General features: G+C 44.4%; 1 protein-coding gene across 6 annotated transcripts in view; it reads left to right on the top strand.

The window, feature by feature from the left end:
• Positions 1-15,423, top strand: part of itpk1a (inositol-tetrakisphosphate 1-kinase a) — a 201,733-nt gene that overhangs the window by 23,600 nt on the left and 162,710 nt on the right. For all 6 annotated transcript variants that reach the window (XM_078406789.1, XM_078406788.1, XM_078406786.1 and 3 more), the window contains one exon: positions 7,564-7,588. In XM_078406789.1, the coding sequence (XP_078262915.1) occupies positions 7,564-7,588 (25 nt within the window). The remainder of the gene's footprint in view (positions 1-7,563; positions 7,589-15,423) is intronic.

Below are 15,423 nucleotides of genomic sequence, written 5' to 3'. Positions count from 1 at the left end.
AGATCTGGTTTATTTTCATTTCATGCAGGGCCTCCCTCGTCAAAATTTATCAATGGTATGCTGCTGCCCATGCTAAATGTGCAAGTCCCATTCAACTCCATATACAAAGGCTTGCATTAGCTACCGGTCTGGTAGTGATTCGAGAGAGAGAAAAAAAAATCATCCTATGTTCTCAGTTATACAGCACAGAAACGGGCCCTTCAGTCCAACTTGTCCATTGGCGACCAAGATGCCCTATCTACACAAGTTCCCACCTGTGCATTTGGCCCTTTCTAATTTTCCTTTCCATGCACCTGTCCAAAAAATGTATTTTATATGTTGTTATAGTGCCTGCCTCGACCTCCTTTGGCAGCTCGTTCACAAACCCACCACTCCCTGTGTGGACAAAGTTGCCCCTTGGGTTCCTGTTAAATCTTTCCCCTCTCACCTTAAACCTGTGTCCTCTGGTTCTTGATTTCCCCTACTCTGGGTAAATGACTCTGTGCATCTACCCTGTCATTCCCCTCATGATCATATATTCCTCTATACGATCACTCCTTGTACTCCAGTGCTGCAAGAAATTAAGTCGTAGCCTGCCCAACCTCTCCCTACAGCTCAGAAGCTTTCAAGTCCTGACAGCTTCCTCATAAATCTCCTCTGCACTCTTTCCAGCTTAACTACTTCTTTCCAGTAATATGAAAAACTGTCGCATACCAAAACTGGACACAATACTCAATGTGTGTATTCCATTTCTGCCTTTGCACCCTTGATCTCTATGATCTTCTGTCGTCCTGCTACCTTCAGCAGATTGAGTGCTCATGTCTTTCTGTCCTTTTTTTTGTGGCAGTGATATTTGTTTCTCTTCCACTGGCAGTTGCACCTGCAGGAGCTGTGTGGCTCTTTATACCTCTGCGGTCCTCAACCTTGATTTTTGTTTTTTTTGAGAATTTTCTCAAAAGTCAATTTTTAAAAGTCCAGTCGGGAATAATTCCTGAGTAAGCACACGTAAAAATTGATGCAAGGTTCTTTCCATGGCTAATGTTCAGTCGGAATGTAACTATTTTGGAGGGGGTTCCTGGGAGGACAGATTCGGGGAGAGAAGGCTCTTCCTCCAGCAAACTAATGCTGTCGCTAGAGCGTAGTAACAGGACCTGTTACTCCTGGTCAGGTCCAGCTGGTTAATTGGGTTATGCAACTGTTCTATTTATTGGTAAAGGGCTTTTTTAAATTTCTTGACGCAAGTGATTTAAGAAAAAGGATTCAAAAATAAATCTTGGTTCACCAATTTGAAATTCTCTCTCTGTATCTAAAGATTGCACGTGGGATGGGAGTGGGAAGTTCCTTGGTATTTCATTGATTGCTGCTCCAGTGGGTGTATGTGGATTGCAGCTTTCCAGTCACCACGTTAAATGCCAATAACAAACTGAAAATCAGAAGTATCTGTTTCTTTACTAGCAGATAAGAGATTACAAATGTGATTTATTAGATTTTAAAATGACCCCTCTTTTCATGGAGGTGGGGTGGGGGTTAAAATAAAATGCTCAGGCATGGTTGGCAGACACGGTGAATAGAATAATTGTATGATTAAATTTGATGCATGTCCTGAATATGTAAGAATTGATGAATATGTTAAGAGGGGAACCATCATCTCCAAAGACGTACAGGTATGTAGGTTAATTGGCTGGGTAAATGTAAAAATTGTCCCTAGTGGGTGTAGGATAGTTAATGTACGGGGATCGCTGGGCGGCACGGACTTGGAGGGCCGAAAAGGCCTGTTTCCGGCTGTATATATATGATATGATATGATTGATTTAAGGTAAAATGTAGCCTGTTGCACTTCTACGGCCACTTCATTCGCTATATGTTATTTTGTTGTTAATGTTGTTGTTTCATGGGTGTCTCTGGGTCCTTGGACTAATGCAAGTCTGGCCAACAGGCGTCCGTTACGATTTTGGCCAGGGAGGCTCAGTGTTTAGTTTAGTTTCGAGATACAGCACGGAAACAGGTCCTTTGGACCTACCGAGTCCGCACCGACCAGTGATCCCCACGCATTAACACTATCCTATACACTAGGGACAATTTTCCATATTTCTATACCAATTAACCTACAAACCTGTACTTCTTAGGAGTGTGGGAGGAAACCGAGGATCTCTGAGAAAACCCACGCAGGTCACGGAGAGAACATGCAAACTCTGTACAGACAGCGCCCGTAGTCAGGATCGGACCCGGGTGTCTGGAGCTGTAAGGCAGCAACTCTACCACTGCGCCACCGTGCAGTGGTCCGTTCTTGTTCCCATTCCATGGTCATTAGCCTTTGCAAAGATCAAGGGTCCATGCCATCGAGTTGGTACTTCCCAAAATCTACAGTTCTGAGGCCAGTTGCATGTAAACTCTGAAGTCAATGAACCCAGAATTGAACTTGGGTTCTTAATGTAATGAAGATAGACACAAAAAGCTGGAGTAACTCAGTGGGACAAGCAGCATCTCTGGAGCGAAGGAATGGGTGGCCTTTCGGATCGAGACCCTTCAGACTTGTTAGGGATAAGGGAAACGAGCAATATAGGCGATGATGTAGAGAGCGACAGAACAATGAATGAAAGAGATGCAAAAAAGTAACTGATGAAGAAAACAGGCCATTGTTGGGTGAAAACGAGAAGTTAGTGCGACTTGGGTGGGGGAGGGATAGAGACGGCATGCCAGGGCTACCTGAAGTAATGGATGGCTCGGTGCTGTTTGTCAAGTGAAAAGTCCTTTAATGTTTGTAGGAAAATGACTGCAGATGCTGGTTCAAATCGAAGGTAGACACAAAATGCTGGAGTAACTCAGCAGGTCAGGCAGCATCTCGGGAGAGAAGGAATGGGTGACGCTTCGGGTCAAGACCCTTTTTCTGAAGAAGGGTCTCTTCTGAAGAAGGATCTCGACCCGAAACGTCACCTATTCGTTCTCTCCTGAGATGCTGCCTGACCCGCTGAGTTACTCCATTTTGTGTCTACCTCCTTTAAGGTTTGGTAAGTGGCCAATTTTGATAGGGCAAGATCAGGCTCTTTGGTGCCAAATTCTGTAGCCAGGCACAGAAAGGAAAAACTTTTATTTTGTATAAATTTTCATTGTTTTGTACAGTTCAGGAAGGGGTTATCCTTTGGGTAAAGTTTAGGGAGGAATCATAGCTGAAGCAATGAGTTGTTGGCATTAGGATTCCATTTAAATTGCTATGAAACATAATGTCCCTGCATTGTTTCACAAAATACTTGACAGTGTTTCCAAGCTCAAATGTTGGAACAGTTTGGATTATCTTGTGCTTATTTAATGTTTTTATATGTCCTGTCTTGTCTAAAGTCTGCCCATGCCGTATGGACTCTCCTTGAACTTGTAGATAGGAAAATAGAGATTTTCGATTTTGGGAAAATTTCAGTTTTTATCATTTGGTTGCAAATGTGAGGAAGATTATAATCACAAAATTTGTGACTGGATCTCTTGCCTTGCCATTCACCTTTATCAATAATGTAGTTTTATGTTGCTGAGGTTGCAAACTGATCTGACAGAAGATTTAAAACTGTGGAAGGTACAGATGGAGTAGATAGAGAAACTGTTCTCATTGGGGGAATGGATCAAGGACTTGAGGCCATGGAATGAATGTGATGGGGGGGAAAGAGCCAAAAGTGGCACAAGGCAGTTTTTAGGCAGTGAGTATTTGGGATGTGGAGAACAGTGCCAAGCATATTAATGGAGGCTGATTAAATTTTGGCTTTTGCGGGAAGTGGATAAGTTCGGGTCCATCACTGATTTTCCGGCAAGTCCTTTAATCCGGACAAAATAACGAGAGTGCACTTGAAGTGCCCCCCCCCCCCACTTCCCGAAAACGTGACATCTAGGTCGGGTGAGCGATCAATCTCGACCTCATCGGGACTTTGGCGCCGATTGGTGTGTTGAATATGGCCCCTGCGGCCGGGGCTCTGGAACTCCGGCCTGGCTGGAGTCAGCGGAATTGTTCCCATAGCGACCGATTAACAGGTTGAATTTGCCGATTGCAGCCGTGGCTGGCCAAAGCCGGCAGATCTGTTCCCACAGCCGACTTCCACGGTTGACTTTGCAGGACGGTATTTTGGCCTCCCCAAGGCCGTGATCTCTGTTGAACCGGCAAAACAGATAATACGGCAAGGTTCTGCAACCAAGGGTGCCAGAAAATCGATGGTCAATCAATATCTAAAAACCAAAGAACTTGTCAGACTATTGATTGTGAGGGTGGCTATGTGGGAGAGTAGGAATAGCCATATTATTCTAATGTGGAGCTCGTGTTGATTTGAAATATTCAATGGCATCCTTTAATTCTGCGACCATTCTGTGGTTTTGGTCCCTGTTCATATTTGAACACTTCTGCGCCTTTTTTCAAAGTTGTGCTTCCAATTTACAAACCTTACACATTGTTTAATTCACGTTGTAACATAGTGATTAAGTACAAGCCTTGTAATCCAGAGCCATGATCTGAAGCTGTGTTTGAATCCCATGGAGGATTAAAATTCAGTCAATTAAATAAATCTAGAATTTAAATTGCACGAATTAGTAATTGTGAAGTTAATGTATTGTCTTAAGATCTGTCTGATTCATGAAATATTTTTCTGGTAAGGCAAAATTCTGTTTTTTTTTTCTCTCTCTCTGGGTCAAGTCAATAGACAATAGACAATAGGTGCAGGAGTAGGCCATTCAGCCCTTCGAGCCAGCACCGCCATTCAATGCGATCATGGCTGATCACTCTCAATCAGTACCCCGATCCTGCCTTCTCCCCATACCCCCTCACTCCGCTATCCTTAAGAGCTCTATCCAGCTCTCTCTTGAAAGCATCCAACGAACTGGCCTCCACTGCCTTCTGAGGCAGAGAATTCCACACCTTCACCACTCTCTGACTGAAAAAGTTCTTCCTCATCTCCGTTCTAAATGGCCTACCCCTTATTCTTAAACTGTGGCCCCTTGTTCTGGACTCCCCCAACATTGGGAACATGTTTCCTGCCTCTAATGTGTCCAATCCCCTAATTATCTTATATGTTTCAATAAGATCCCCCCTCATCCTTCTAAATTCCAGTGTATACAAGCCTAATTGCTCCAGCCTTTCAACATACGACAGTCCCGCCATTCCGGGAATTAACCTAGTGAACCTACGCTGCACGCCCTCAATAGCAAGAATATCCTTCCTCAAATTTGGAGACCAAAACTGCAGACAGTACTCCAGGTGCGGTCTCACCAGGGCCCTGTACAACTGTAGACGGACTTCTTTGCTCCTATACTCAACTCCTCTTGTTATGTCAAGTCAATTTTATTTGTATAGCACATTTAAAAACAACCCACGTTGACCAAAGTGCTGTACATCAGTTCAGGTACTAAGAACGAACATACAATGGCACACAAACATAACAGCACATACATAAACCGTTCACAGCGCCCCCTCAGAGGGCCTCAAACACTAGGGAGTAGAATAGGTTTTGAGCCTGGACTTAAAGGAGTCGATGGAGGGGGCAGTTCTGATGAGGAGAGGGATGCTGTTCCACAGTCTAGGAGCTGCAACCGCAAAAGTGCGGTCACCCCTGAACTTAAGCCTAGACCGTGGGATAGTCAGTAGCCCCAAGTCGGCTGACCTAAGGGACCTGTAGAGTGGTGGGTTAGAAGATTTTTGATATGGGGGGGGCAAGCCCGTTTAGGGCTTTGTATATGAATAGGAGGAGCTTGAAGTTGATTCTGTACTGTACTGGGAGCCACTGGAGAGAGGCCAGAATCGGGGTGATGTGGTCCCTTTTACGGGTACCTGTCAGGAGTCTCGCTGCAGCGTTTTGGACCAATTGCAGGCGGGACAGGGATGATTGGCTGATCCCAGTGTATAGGGAGTTGCAGTAGTCTAGGCGGGAGGAAATGAATGCTTGGATGATTTTTTCAATGTCGTCAAATATCACCCGGGTGTGAATATCACCAGGCAAGGCCACGTTTAATAGTTCATTCGTGATTATCCTTCAGGCTATTTTAACTAGAAATCAATTGAACTAATTGGCTTTACATTAGGGCTGATATGGGTAGAAGGGTAGAAGGATAACAGTGGATCTGACAGACTTTCAGCATAATCCAGCTTTTCCAGCCTCATTGTTTCTCCGGAGGGAAAAAAGACTGACAATGTTGGAATCTGGAGTAAGTAACAAGGACTCTGGCTAAGGGAAGGGTCCCGACCTGAAATACAGACTGTCCATTTCCCTCCCCAAATGCTGCTTGACCCGCTGAATTCCTCCAGCAGCTTGTTTTGTTTTCCTCCTCGCTGTTACTTGCACTTTATTTCAGATTTATTCAATTACAGCACTTTAACTTTAATTCCCCGGGTGCCATAGTGAGATTTGAACGTGCTTCTGCACCAGCAGCCCAGGCCTTGGACAGGAGTTCAGTAATGTCATCGTATCCTTTAAAAAAAAAAAAATCCTGACACTTGCATGACTCCAGACCAAGGAGAAATGTAGCTGACTCTTAACTGTCCTCTGAAGATGCTTGGCAAACTATCTTTGATATCAAGTAAAACGCAAGATGCTGCAGTAACTCAGTGGTCAGGCAGCATCTATGGAGAGAATGGATAGGTAACGTTTTGGGTCGGGACCCTACTTTGGACTAATTGTAGTCTGGAGGAGAAAGCTGGAAAAGAGAGGTGGGAATGGGACAAAGCCTGGCAAGGCATAAGTGGGATGCAGGTGAGTGAGGATTTGAATGACAGGGTGGAGAATAACAAAGGCTGGAGATGAACAGAGATAAAACCATGTCAACCATGTCATAAGGTTATCAAGTAAATGTAGGAATGAGCAATAAATGGAAAGTCAATTTAAAAAAAAAAGTGATTCTTAATGTCCACTTCTATTTTTGTCCCTGGTTTGTACAATAGTTATAAGAATTTCATTTTGCGGTCAAAACAGAATCACCTACCCAGCAATTTATTAGGTCTCTTCCCCGGGGCGCAGCTTGCCCGCGGGGCCTTCCATCGCCCGGCGCGGCTCGGCCGCTGGACTTAACATCGCCAGCGCGGCTCGGCTGCGGGACGTTTCAGTGCCCGGTGTGGCTCGGCTGCGGGACTTAACATCGCCGGCGCGGCTCGGCCGCAGGACGTTTCAGTGCCCGTTGCGGCTCGGCTGCGGGACTTAACATCGCCGGCGCGGCTCGGCCGCGGGACGTTTCAGTGCCCGGTGCGGCTCGGCCGCGGGACGTTTCAGTGCCCGGTGCGGCTCGGCCGGGGGGCCTTCCATCCCCTTGCGGGGGCTGTGCGTGTCTGTTGCCTCGGTGGGGGTCGAGCTGTCTGTCCGTGGGTGCGGGGGGAGGAGAGGGGAAGTTTTGTTACCTCCATCACAATGAGGGGGTGTTTGGAGTCACTGTGATGGATGTTTGTGTTGGGGTCGGGTGTCCTGTGTTCTTTTCTTTTTTGCTGTGTTTGTGTGACTGCTGAAATTTCGTTCGGTGTTGTGCCGAGTGACAATAAAGTTTTGTTGATGTTGATGTTGTTGTTGATTAAAAAAATATTTTTTCAATGTTGCTTCAAGACTTTCTCTAATGATTCTGTCATTTATTTTCCAGGAAAAGAGGCATAGATGTTGTGCAGGTGAGTCATGCTTCTCTCATTCTAGGCTGTGGAGCTTGCTTGATCTGTTGAATCATGCTCGGCAACTTTGTGCAAACGTGTAAACTGTTGACTGGTTTAATGATATTTTGAGAGGCCATTCTTGCAGGGTGTCATCACTGTTATTGGATCCTGTCGATGACATGCTTATTTTAAAAGATGGACGGTGCACGAAATATGTAGTGTAGGAAAATAACTGCAGATGCTGGCACAAATCGAAGGTATTTATTCACAAAATGCTGGAGTAACTCAGCAGGTCAGGCAGCATCTCAGGAGAGAAGGAATGGGTGACATTTCGGTACACGAAATAAGAGTCATTTTTAAAGCTGATGATGATGTGACATCCATAGGAAGAAGAAAATTAGCAGCTTAAAAGACGACTGATTTCTCAATTGGCCGGGGAACGTTTCTTTGGGTGCATGAAGTAATAAACGGCAGGGGAAGAGAAAAGACATTCTGGCCTTCCATCACAGTGAGAAGGTGACTGGAGGAGACTCACTGTGATGGATGTTTCTTTTTTTTGGTTTTGTGTTGGTTTGTGATTATGTGTGTTATTGCTTATTTTTATTGTTCTTATTGTTGGACTGTGGGTAATGGAATTTTGTCCAAAAGACTTGTTTTTTTTTGGATGACAGTAAAGGTTATTCTGATTCTGATTCTGAAAAAGTGGTTCTGCAGATGTTGGTCTGTGGGACTGCAGTTTTCTCTGAAACATTGTAAAGGATGTTCTATAAGTTGCAAGAAATTTGGCTATTTTAAGAGTTGGTGTTAGCAGTAGCTGAATGAATGGAGATATTGTGAAATAAGAACCGTGTCACTTTTCTGTGATGAAAATGCTTTATATATTTCTGGGAGGAGGAGGAAGTATCCTTCATATTTTCATTGGTGGTATCATTTATATTGTGTTTATTAAAGTTAATACAAATGGCACTGAATTCCATTGAATGCAAGGAGGTTGTACAACTAGTTCGGGCTTGACCTAAAATAGTTGAGGTGGAGGAATGTGATTTCAAATTGTGTCCTTTCTGCGTGGAATACAAAACTGCCAACGATATTTCGTAATTAAGCTTCAGTTTTATTTGTGTTACTTTTGACTAAATAATCAATGCTTGCAAATAAATGTCTCCCACGTATGTGCTTTAAAAGGGGTTACTTTTACTTGATAAATGGCCATAAACTGGTCCAGTAAGTCCTGAACTTGTGAAGACTGATTATATAAATGCAATTTTTGTTTCTTGGTGCTTCAGTCTCGATCCACATGCTAGAATTTTCTGGAACACAGGGTATCTTAACACTGAAAATGAATGGGTTTGGATTGGGTGGATGATAAAATAGCAACCTATTTCTCAAATACAACTCCACAGTCTCGTCCACTTCTGATTTTTGATGGAGTAGGTTAAAGGCAAATTAACCAACCTCTATGTAGGTGGTGTCTTACTTACATGTTCCAACAGGGTTGCTTGCCTCATATCAATGCGTCCTATTTCATATTTTATGAAGATTTCTTAAGCTTTCTTGGCACTGGGTGTCCTGACAAGGAAAATTGACGTTTGCTGGATAGAACGGGAAAATCTCTCTCTCGCTCTGGAGAAACTGGAGTACTAGGGGAAGAGAAAAAGACATTCTGGCCTTCCATCACAGTGAGGAGGTGACTGGAGGAGACTTGCTGTGATGGATGTTTCTTTTGTTTGGTGTTGGTTTATGATTGTATGTGTTATTGCATTTTTATTGATTATTCTTATTGGTCTTATTGTTGAACTGCGGGTAATTTTTCATTTCACTGCACATTTATGTGTATATGACAAATAAATTGACTATTGACTTATCCCTTGTCTGTCACGCCATCTGCAACCGCTTCTGCAATTAACCCACTTCTTCTGCACCTACTCCAAAGCCACCACCTCCTTCCTGTAATAGAGCGACTAGAAAATCGCACAACACTCCAAATGTGGCCTTCTTCTTCTGTCGTATGTCTTTTAGACCTGCAGCTCCGTTGAGGTGAGCCAGGCCAACGTGTCATCGTGCAGGTCAATCAGACCTCGTTCACCATTCGGTGGCCGGTATTTGGGGCAACTGGTGACTATGTGCTCCACTGTCTGTGTTGGGTCCCCACACTCGCAGAAGGCACTGTCCACGAGACCCCACCTCTTCATCGCTACTCCATAGCGTCCGACGCCTGTCCTCATGAGATTGAGGGTTATCCACTGCTTTCGGGGCAGGTCCTGGCCAGGGACGTCCATGGGTTCACCGATGTAGCGGTGTAGCCTAGATGGTTCCGCTGACTTCCACTGGTCTCTCCATCTCATCTTGACCCAGGTGGCCTTGGAAGTGTCAACCGGTGTTGTACAGAGCAGCCCGTGGGCTTGCATGGCAAAGGGGCGCCGTGACTTGAGGCTCACATGTCGTGGTGTCTCTGTGACGATCTGATGGAGAAGGTGGAAATCACCAGTCTGTGCCTTTCGAGGAAGGGCCAGCGTGGCTGCTTCTTGTCTGATGGCTGGAGCGATGCCAGCAAGGACGGGCTGTTGGTTTACTGGGGTAGCTCGTAGGCATCCGGAGACAGTCCGGAGGGCAGCATCCAGCTTCTTAGCGTGAGGGCTACGGCACCAGACCGGGGCGCAGTACTCGGCAGCTGAGAACACCAGGGCCACTGTGGACACGCGCAGTGTCTTCGTCGTGGCTCCCCATGTGGTGCCGGCTAGGCGGCGTATCAGTGCGGTACGGGCGCTTATCTTTGCCTTGGCACCTTCCAGGTGTTGTTTGAATGACAGCGTTCTGTCGAGCTTCACTCTGTGGTACGTGGGGGCGGGCTGGGACTGTAACCGGGCGTTATCCACCATGACGTGCATCTCGCGAGTCGCTTCCCTGTTGTTAAGATGGAACATTGAGGATGTTGTCTTACCCGTGCTGAGCTTAACACGCCAGTTCCTCAAATATGAAGACAGGATGTTCATGTCTTCAGAGAGGCCCTCTTCTGCTGCTTCCCAGGATGGCTTACTGAGTAGAATGGCCAGGTCATCAGCATAGCCATATTTATTTGACTGGGTTGCAGGTATATACCAAAGATAGACACAAAGTGCTGGAGTAACTCGGCAGGTCAGGCAACATCTCTGGAGCAAAAGGATGGGTGATATTTCAGGCCGGGACCCAAAACGTCACCCATCTGTTTTCTCCAGAGATGCTGCCTGACTTGCTGAGTTACTCCTGCAACGTGTGTCTATATAAAGTTATTTGGCAGTACAGTTTAGCTCCCTTGTAGTTTGTAGTCTTGCAAAGAATGGTAATCTTGTTCAGCATGGGCAAGTTGGGCCAAAGAGCTTGTCTGCCTGCATTAGTTAGTATAGTATAGTATAGTTCCTTTATTGTCATTGTAACATGAGCCATGTACAACGAAATTGTAAAATGTCAGCCAGTCAGTGCACCATTCAAACATTTCTAAAAGCTAACGATACATACAAGGTAAAATATTTTAAAAAAGATAAACAACTAAAATAAATATCATGAAAATAGCACGCATAAACACCCAACCCTACATCCTTCTGTCGATTTCACAGTCTCTTATTATGTATCGCCCCTGCGTTCCTTGGCGGCTACATTTAGTGCCTTTATAGCAGTGGGGTAAAAACTATTTATCCTAGCAGGATAATTGTCTTTTCCGTCAAGTAATTCAGGACAGTCCCTCTATATCTCCCTCTAAAGCTAAGGGAAGCTGTCACAAGGGATGTTAGTTAATTTTGCAGCTGATTCCACCCGCAATTATCAAAAAGCTGCCCCTTGGCAACCCTCGTGCTTGACTTGACACAGCAAGCCGCAGAACTTATTTCTGTGAAAGGTCATTGTAATTTGCATCCAGAAGAAATGTATTTGGACAACTATGACACTTTGGTTAAAAAGTCAAATAACATCAGTGCTGTTTGTTCCTGTCGTGGGGACATTCTGTAAATGGGTGTTCCCGAGATGGACGCACAGTGCTGGAGTAACTCCTTGGGTCCGGCAACCTCTCTGGAGAACATGGACAGGTGTTGTTTCAGATCAGCGTCCTTCTTCAGACCTGACCTGAACTGTTGCCTATTCATTTTCTCCAGAGACGCTGCCTGACCCGCTGTGTTGTTCCTGCACATTGTGTCTATCTTCGGTATAAACTGACACCCGCAGTTCCTTGTTGTTAAAATAAGTATTCCTGTCATGTTTTACATTGTCAGATTTTTACAAATTCATGAATGCTGTTTTTCCAATTTTTATTTTTTTTACAAACCTAATTTCATGCACCTGCAGTTTTTTTTAAAATTTCTCTATCCATTCATTTGCAGAACCTTTTTCTCCTGGTCTAATTTTTGTCATGGATTCCCATCTTTTTGTTTTAATGCCTTTTCTTTGTCTCTGGATTATCTTTAAGTTGTTTTCCTTTCTTCCCAGTTGTTCCTACTGGTGACTCTGACTCGCCATCTCTTCTCTGATGGAAGCCGGTGTTCCAGAGTTGACCTCTGACTATCATGCTCCATTTTTCCTCCCCTGACCCCCCCCCCCCTTGTGTTTGCAAGATGTGGTGGTAGATGCCACGTGTATTTGTAAAGGAGAAGTAGAAATATAAAAACATAGAAAAATAGGTGCAGGAGGAAGCCATTCGGCTCTTCGAGCCAGCACCGCCATTCATTGCGATCATGCCTGATCGTCCACAATCAATAACCCGTGCCTGCCTTCTCCCCATATCCCTTGATTCCACTAGCCCTTTCGAGCTCTATCTAACTCCCCCCTAAATCCATCCAGTGATTTGGCCTCCACTGCACTCTATGGCAGAGAATTCCACAAATTCACAACTCTCTGGGTGAAAAAGTTTTTGCTCGCCTCAGTTTTAAATGGCCTCCCCTTTATTCTAAGACTGTGGCCCCTGGTTCTGGACTCGCCCAACATTGGGAACATTTTTCCTGCATCTAGCTTGTTCAGTCCTTTTATAATTTTATATGTCTCTAAGATCCTCTCTCATCCTTCTAAACTCCAGTGAATACAAGCCTGGTCTTTTCAATCTTTCCTCATATGACATTCCCACCATCCCAGGTATCAATCTCGTGAACCTACGCTGCACTGCCTCAATTACAAGGATGTCCTTCCTCAAATTAGGAGACCAGAACTGTACACAATACTCCAGATGTGGTCATACCAGAGCCCTATACAACTGCAGAGGAACCTCTTTCATCCTATACTGAAATCCTCGTTATGTCGGCCAACATGCCATTAGCTTTCTTCACTGCCTGCTGTACCTGCACGCCAACTTTCAGTGACTTGTGTACAAAGACACCCAGGTCTCGCTGCACTTCCCCCTTACCTCACCTAACACAATAATCTGCCTCCTTGTTTTTGCTGCCAAAGTGGATAACCTCACATTTATCTATATTATACTGCATCTGCCATGCATCTGCCCACTCACTCAACCTGTCCAGGTCACCCGGCAACCTCTAACATCCTCTTCACAGTTCACACTGCCACCCAGCTTTGTGTCACCCGCAAACTTGCTAGTGTTGCTTCTAATTCTCTCATCCAAATCATTAATATATATGGTAAACAGTTGCGGCCCGAACACCGAGCCTTGCGGCACTCCACTCGCCACTGCCTGCCATTCTGAAAAGGACCCATTTACTCCTACCCTTTGCTTCTTGTCTACCAAACAATTTTCTATCCATGTCAACACCCTACCCTCAATACCATGTGCTCTAATTTTGCTCACCAATCTCCCGTGTGGGACCTTATCGAAGGTATTCTGAAAGTCTAGAGACAGTACATCCACTGGCTCCCCTTCATCCATTTTACTTGTCACATTCTCAAAAAAATCCAGAAGATTAGTCAAGCATGATTTCCCTTTCATAAGTGTAAGATAATGGTGGGGGGGGGGGGGGGGGGGAGATGATTAGAAAATGTCTGGGTTAGAGGAAGATTAGAAGAAATCTTGTGTAGAGCACCAACACTGATGTATCAATGCTCTGAATTAAATGGCTCTCTTCTTCCAGAGGCTTGTTCTTGTCCATCTGTACATAAGCAGACTGATGTAACTTTTCAACAATTTCTTTATTTCACGTTATCTAGTCGTATATTTGTCTGCTCCCAGTTAGAATACCGGAAGGTGGAAATAGTACATAGCGGGAATACACTGCTTTTGACAGGTCACCTGCAAACTCGATCGTTGCCCAGCAATATTTGGAGATGGATGTAATGTACTTTTTCCCAACCTGGCACGGTTGTGTTTATATTGGTTTTGGATAAAGCCTGGAGGCAAATGTTTGCATTAAAGTTAGTAGCCAAATAATGGCACCAAAGACCAGCTAAGTGTGTGAACTGTAGTCCAGATCTCGTGGGAGATTTAAGTTAGAATGAGAAAACCAAACATTTGGCTACCTAAACCCTTGAGGTGAATCTCAAATAAACGGCTAAGTTTATACTGACCTCCCACTCATTATTGACTGCACAATATTCCCTTTGTCTTTGAAGGTGGAAGACAAATATTTTAATACTTTGATCTTATCCAGAAAGGTTAACAGTATTTGCTTTCTTTAAAATTCTGCGCAGTTCATTTAAAATGTCTACAAAATGTTCCAAATGAGGCTGAAGAAGGTAGTCTATGACCTGAGGATGCAAAGATTCTTTATTTCGGAATCTTGTTGAAAATGGGGACTTTTAAATAAAATCTTTACGGACGAAGATTTCTCCATTTCTTCCATTTAATCCTTTCTGATAAAAGGCCCCGTCACTTTAAATGTTTGATATGCGCTGGAGTGTGGAGAAAGCAAGCCCAGGAAGAGCCACCTGGTTCCTCGTGTCTGCTCTTTCTTTCATTGAGATTGTGGCTGATTCAACCTTTTGTGTTGGTTCCATTTCCTGCCTGCGCCCACGTTCTTTGATCTGCCCAAAGGTTTGCTAGTTTTGGCTGTGGATATAGACTTGCCTCCGCAGCACTCTAATGGGAATGTCAACCTTTGTAAAGCTTTCCCCACCCCACAAGTGCAAAGATTGCTCATCAATCCCTATTCTGAGACCGCACTCTCATTCTAGACCCACTGACAACGGAAACGTCCACTTCATATTTTTCTTACTGGGCTGGTAGAGTTTTTGTTGAATGGATGTTTTTCAGACTGGAGGAAGGCAAGAAAGATGCTCCCTGAGAATTCGTACTGAGTCCAGATAAGGGGATCAATAGGATGGATGCGGAACTGATGATTCTCCTGTTGATGTGTGGAATTGAGATCAGAGTCTCAAAACAAGGATTCAGCTATTCGGGACAGAAGAAATTTATTTTGGATGTGCAATTCTCTATCAAAGAGGGCTTTGTGGGAGTAGATCACTGTGTATATTTGACAGGTTGATAAGATTTTTGGATATTAAGGTAATAGAAGGGTAGCGTAAGTGAAGGAAAGTGACATTGAGGTTAGATGAGCCATGATCTTGTTGAATAGTCTACTCTTAGTTCGTTTTATCTTTAGTGTGTTCCACTGTTTTCCCTGATGCACGGTGATGACTAGGATTTGGTCACATTGATTAATTCCAACCTTTGCAGGCAATGCAAGTCCTGGAAGTGCAGAGTCTAAGTCCTTCAAATATTGCAGCTCACCACCCTTGGCCCACAAGTGCCTGAAGGTCCAGGCACCATGTTAGGCAAATATTCACAAAATCTATTGAGAGAGATCCAACAATTGACAAGTTCGAGCCAGTCGGCCACAATTGAGATTTTGTTCATTTAAGAAAAAACAAGTTGAGGAAGATTTATCAAGTCCTGCACAGCTGTTTCCTCAAAGTGAAATTATATTTTAAAAGGAATACTGTTATGTGGA

This window comes from Rhinoraja longicauda, chromosome 10 (genome assembly GCF_053455715.1).
Source record: "Rhinoraja longicauda isolate Sanriku21f chromosome 10, sRhiLon1.1, whole genome shotgun sequence".
Classification (NCBI taxonomy): Eukaryota; Metazoa; Chordata; class Chondrichthyes; order Rajiformes; family Arhynchobatidae; genus Rhinoraja; species Rhinoraja longicauda.
This window is presented reverse-complemented; position numbering and strand designations above follow the sequence as displayed.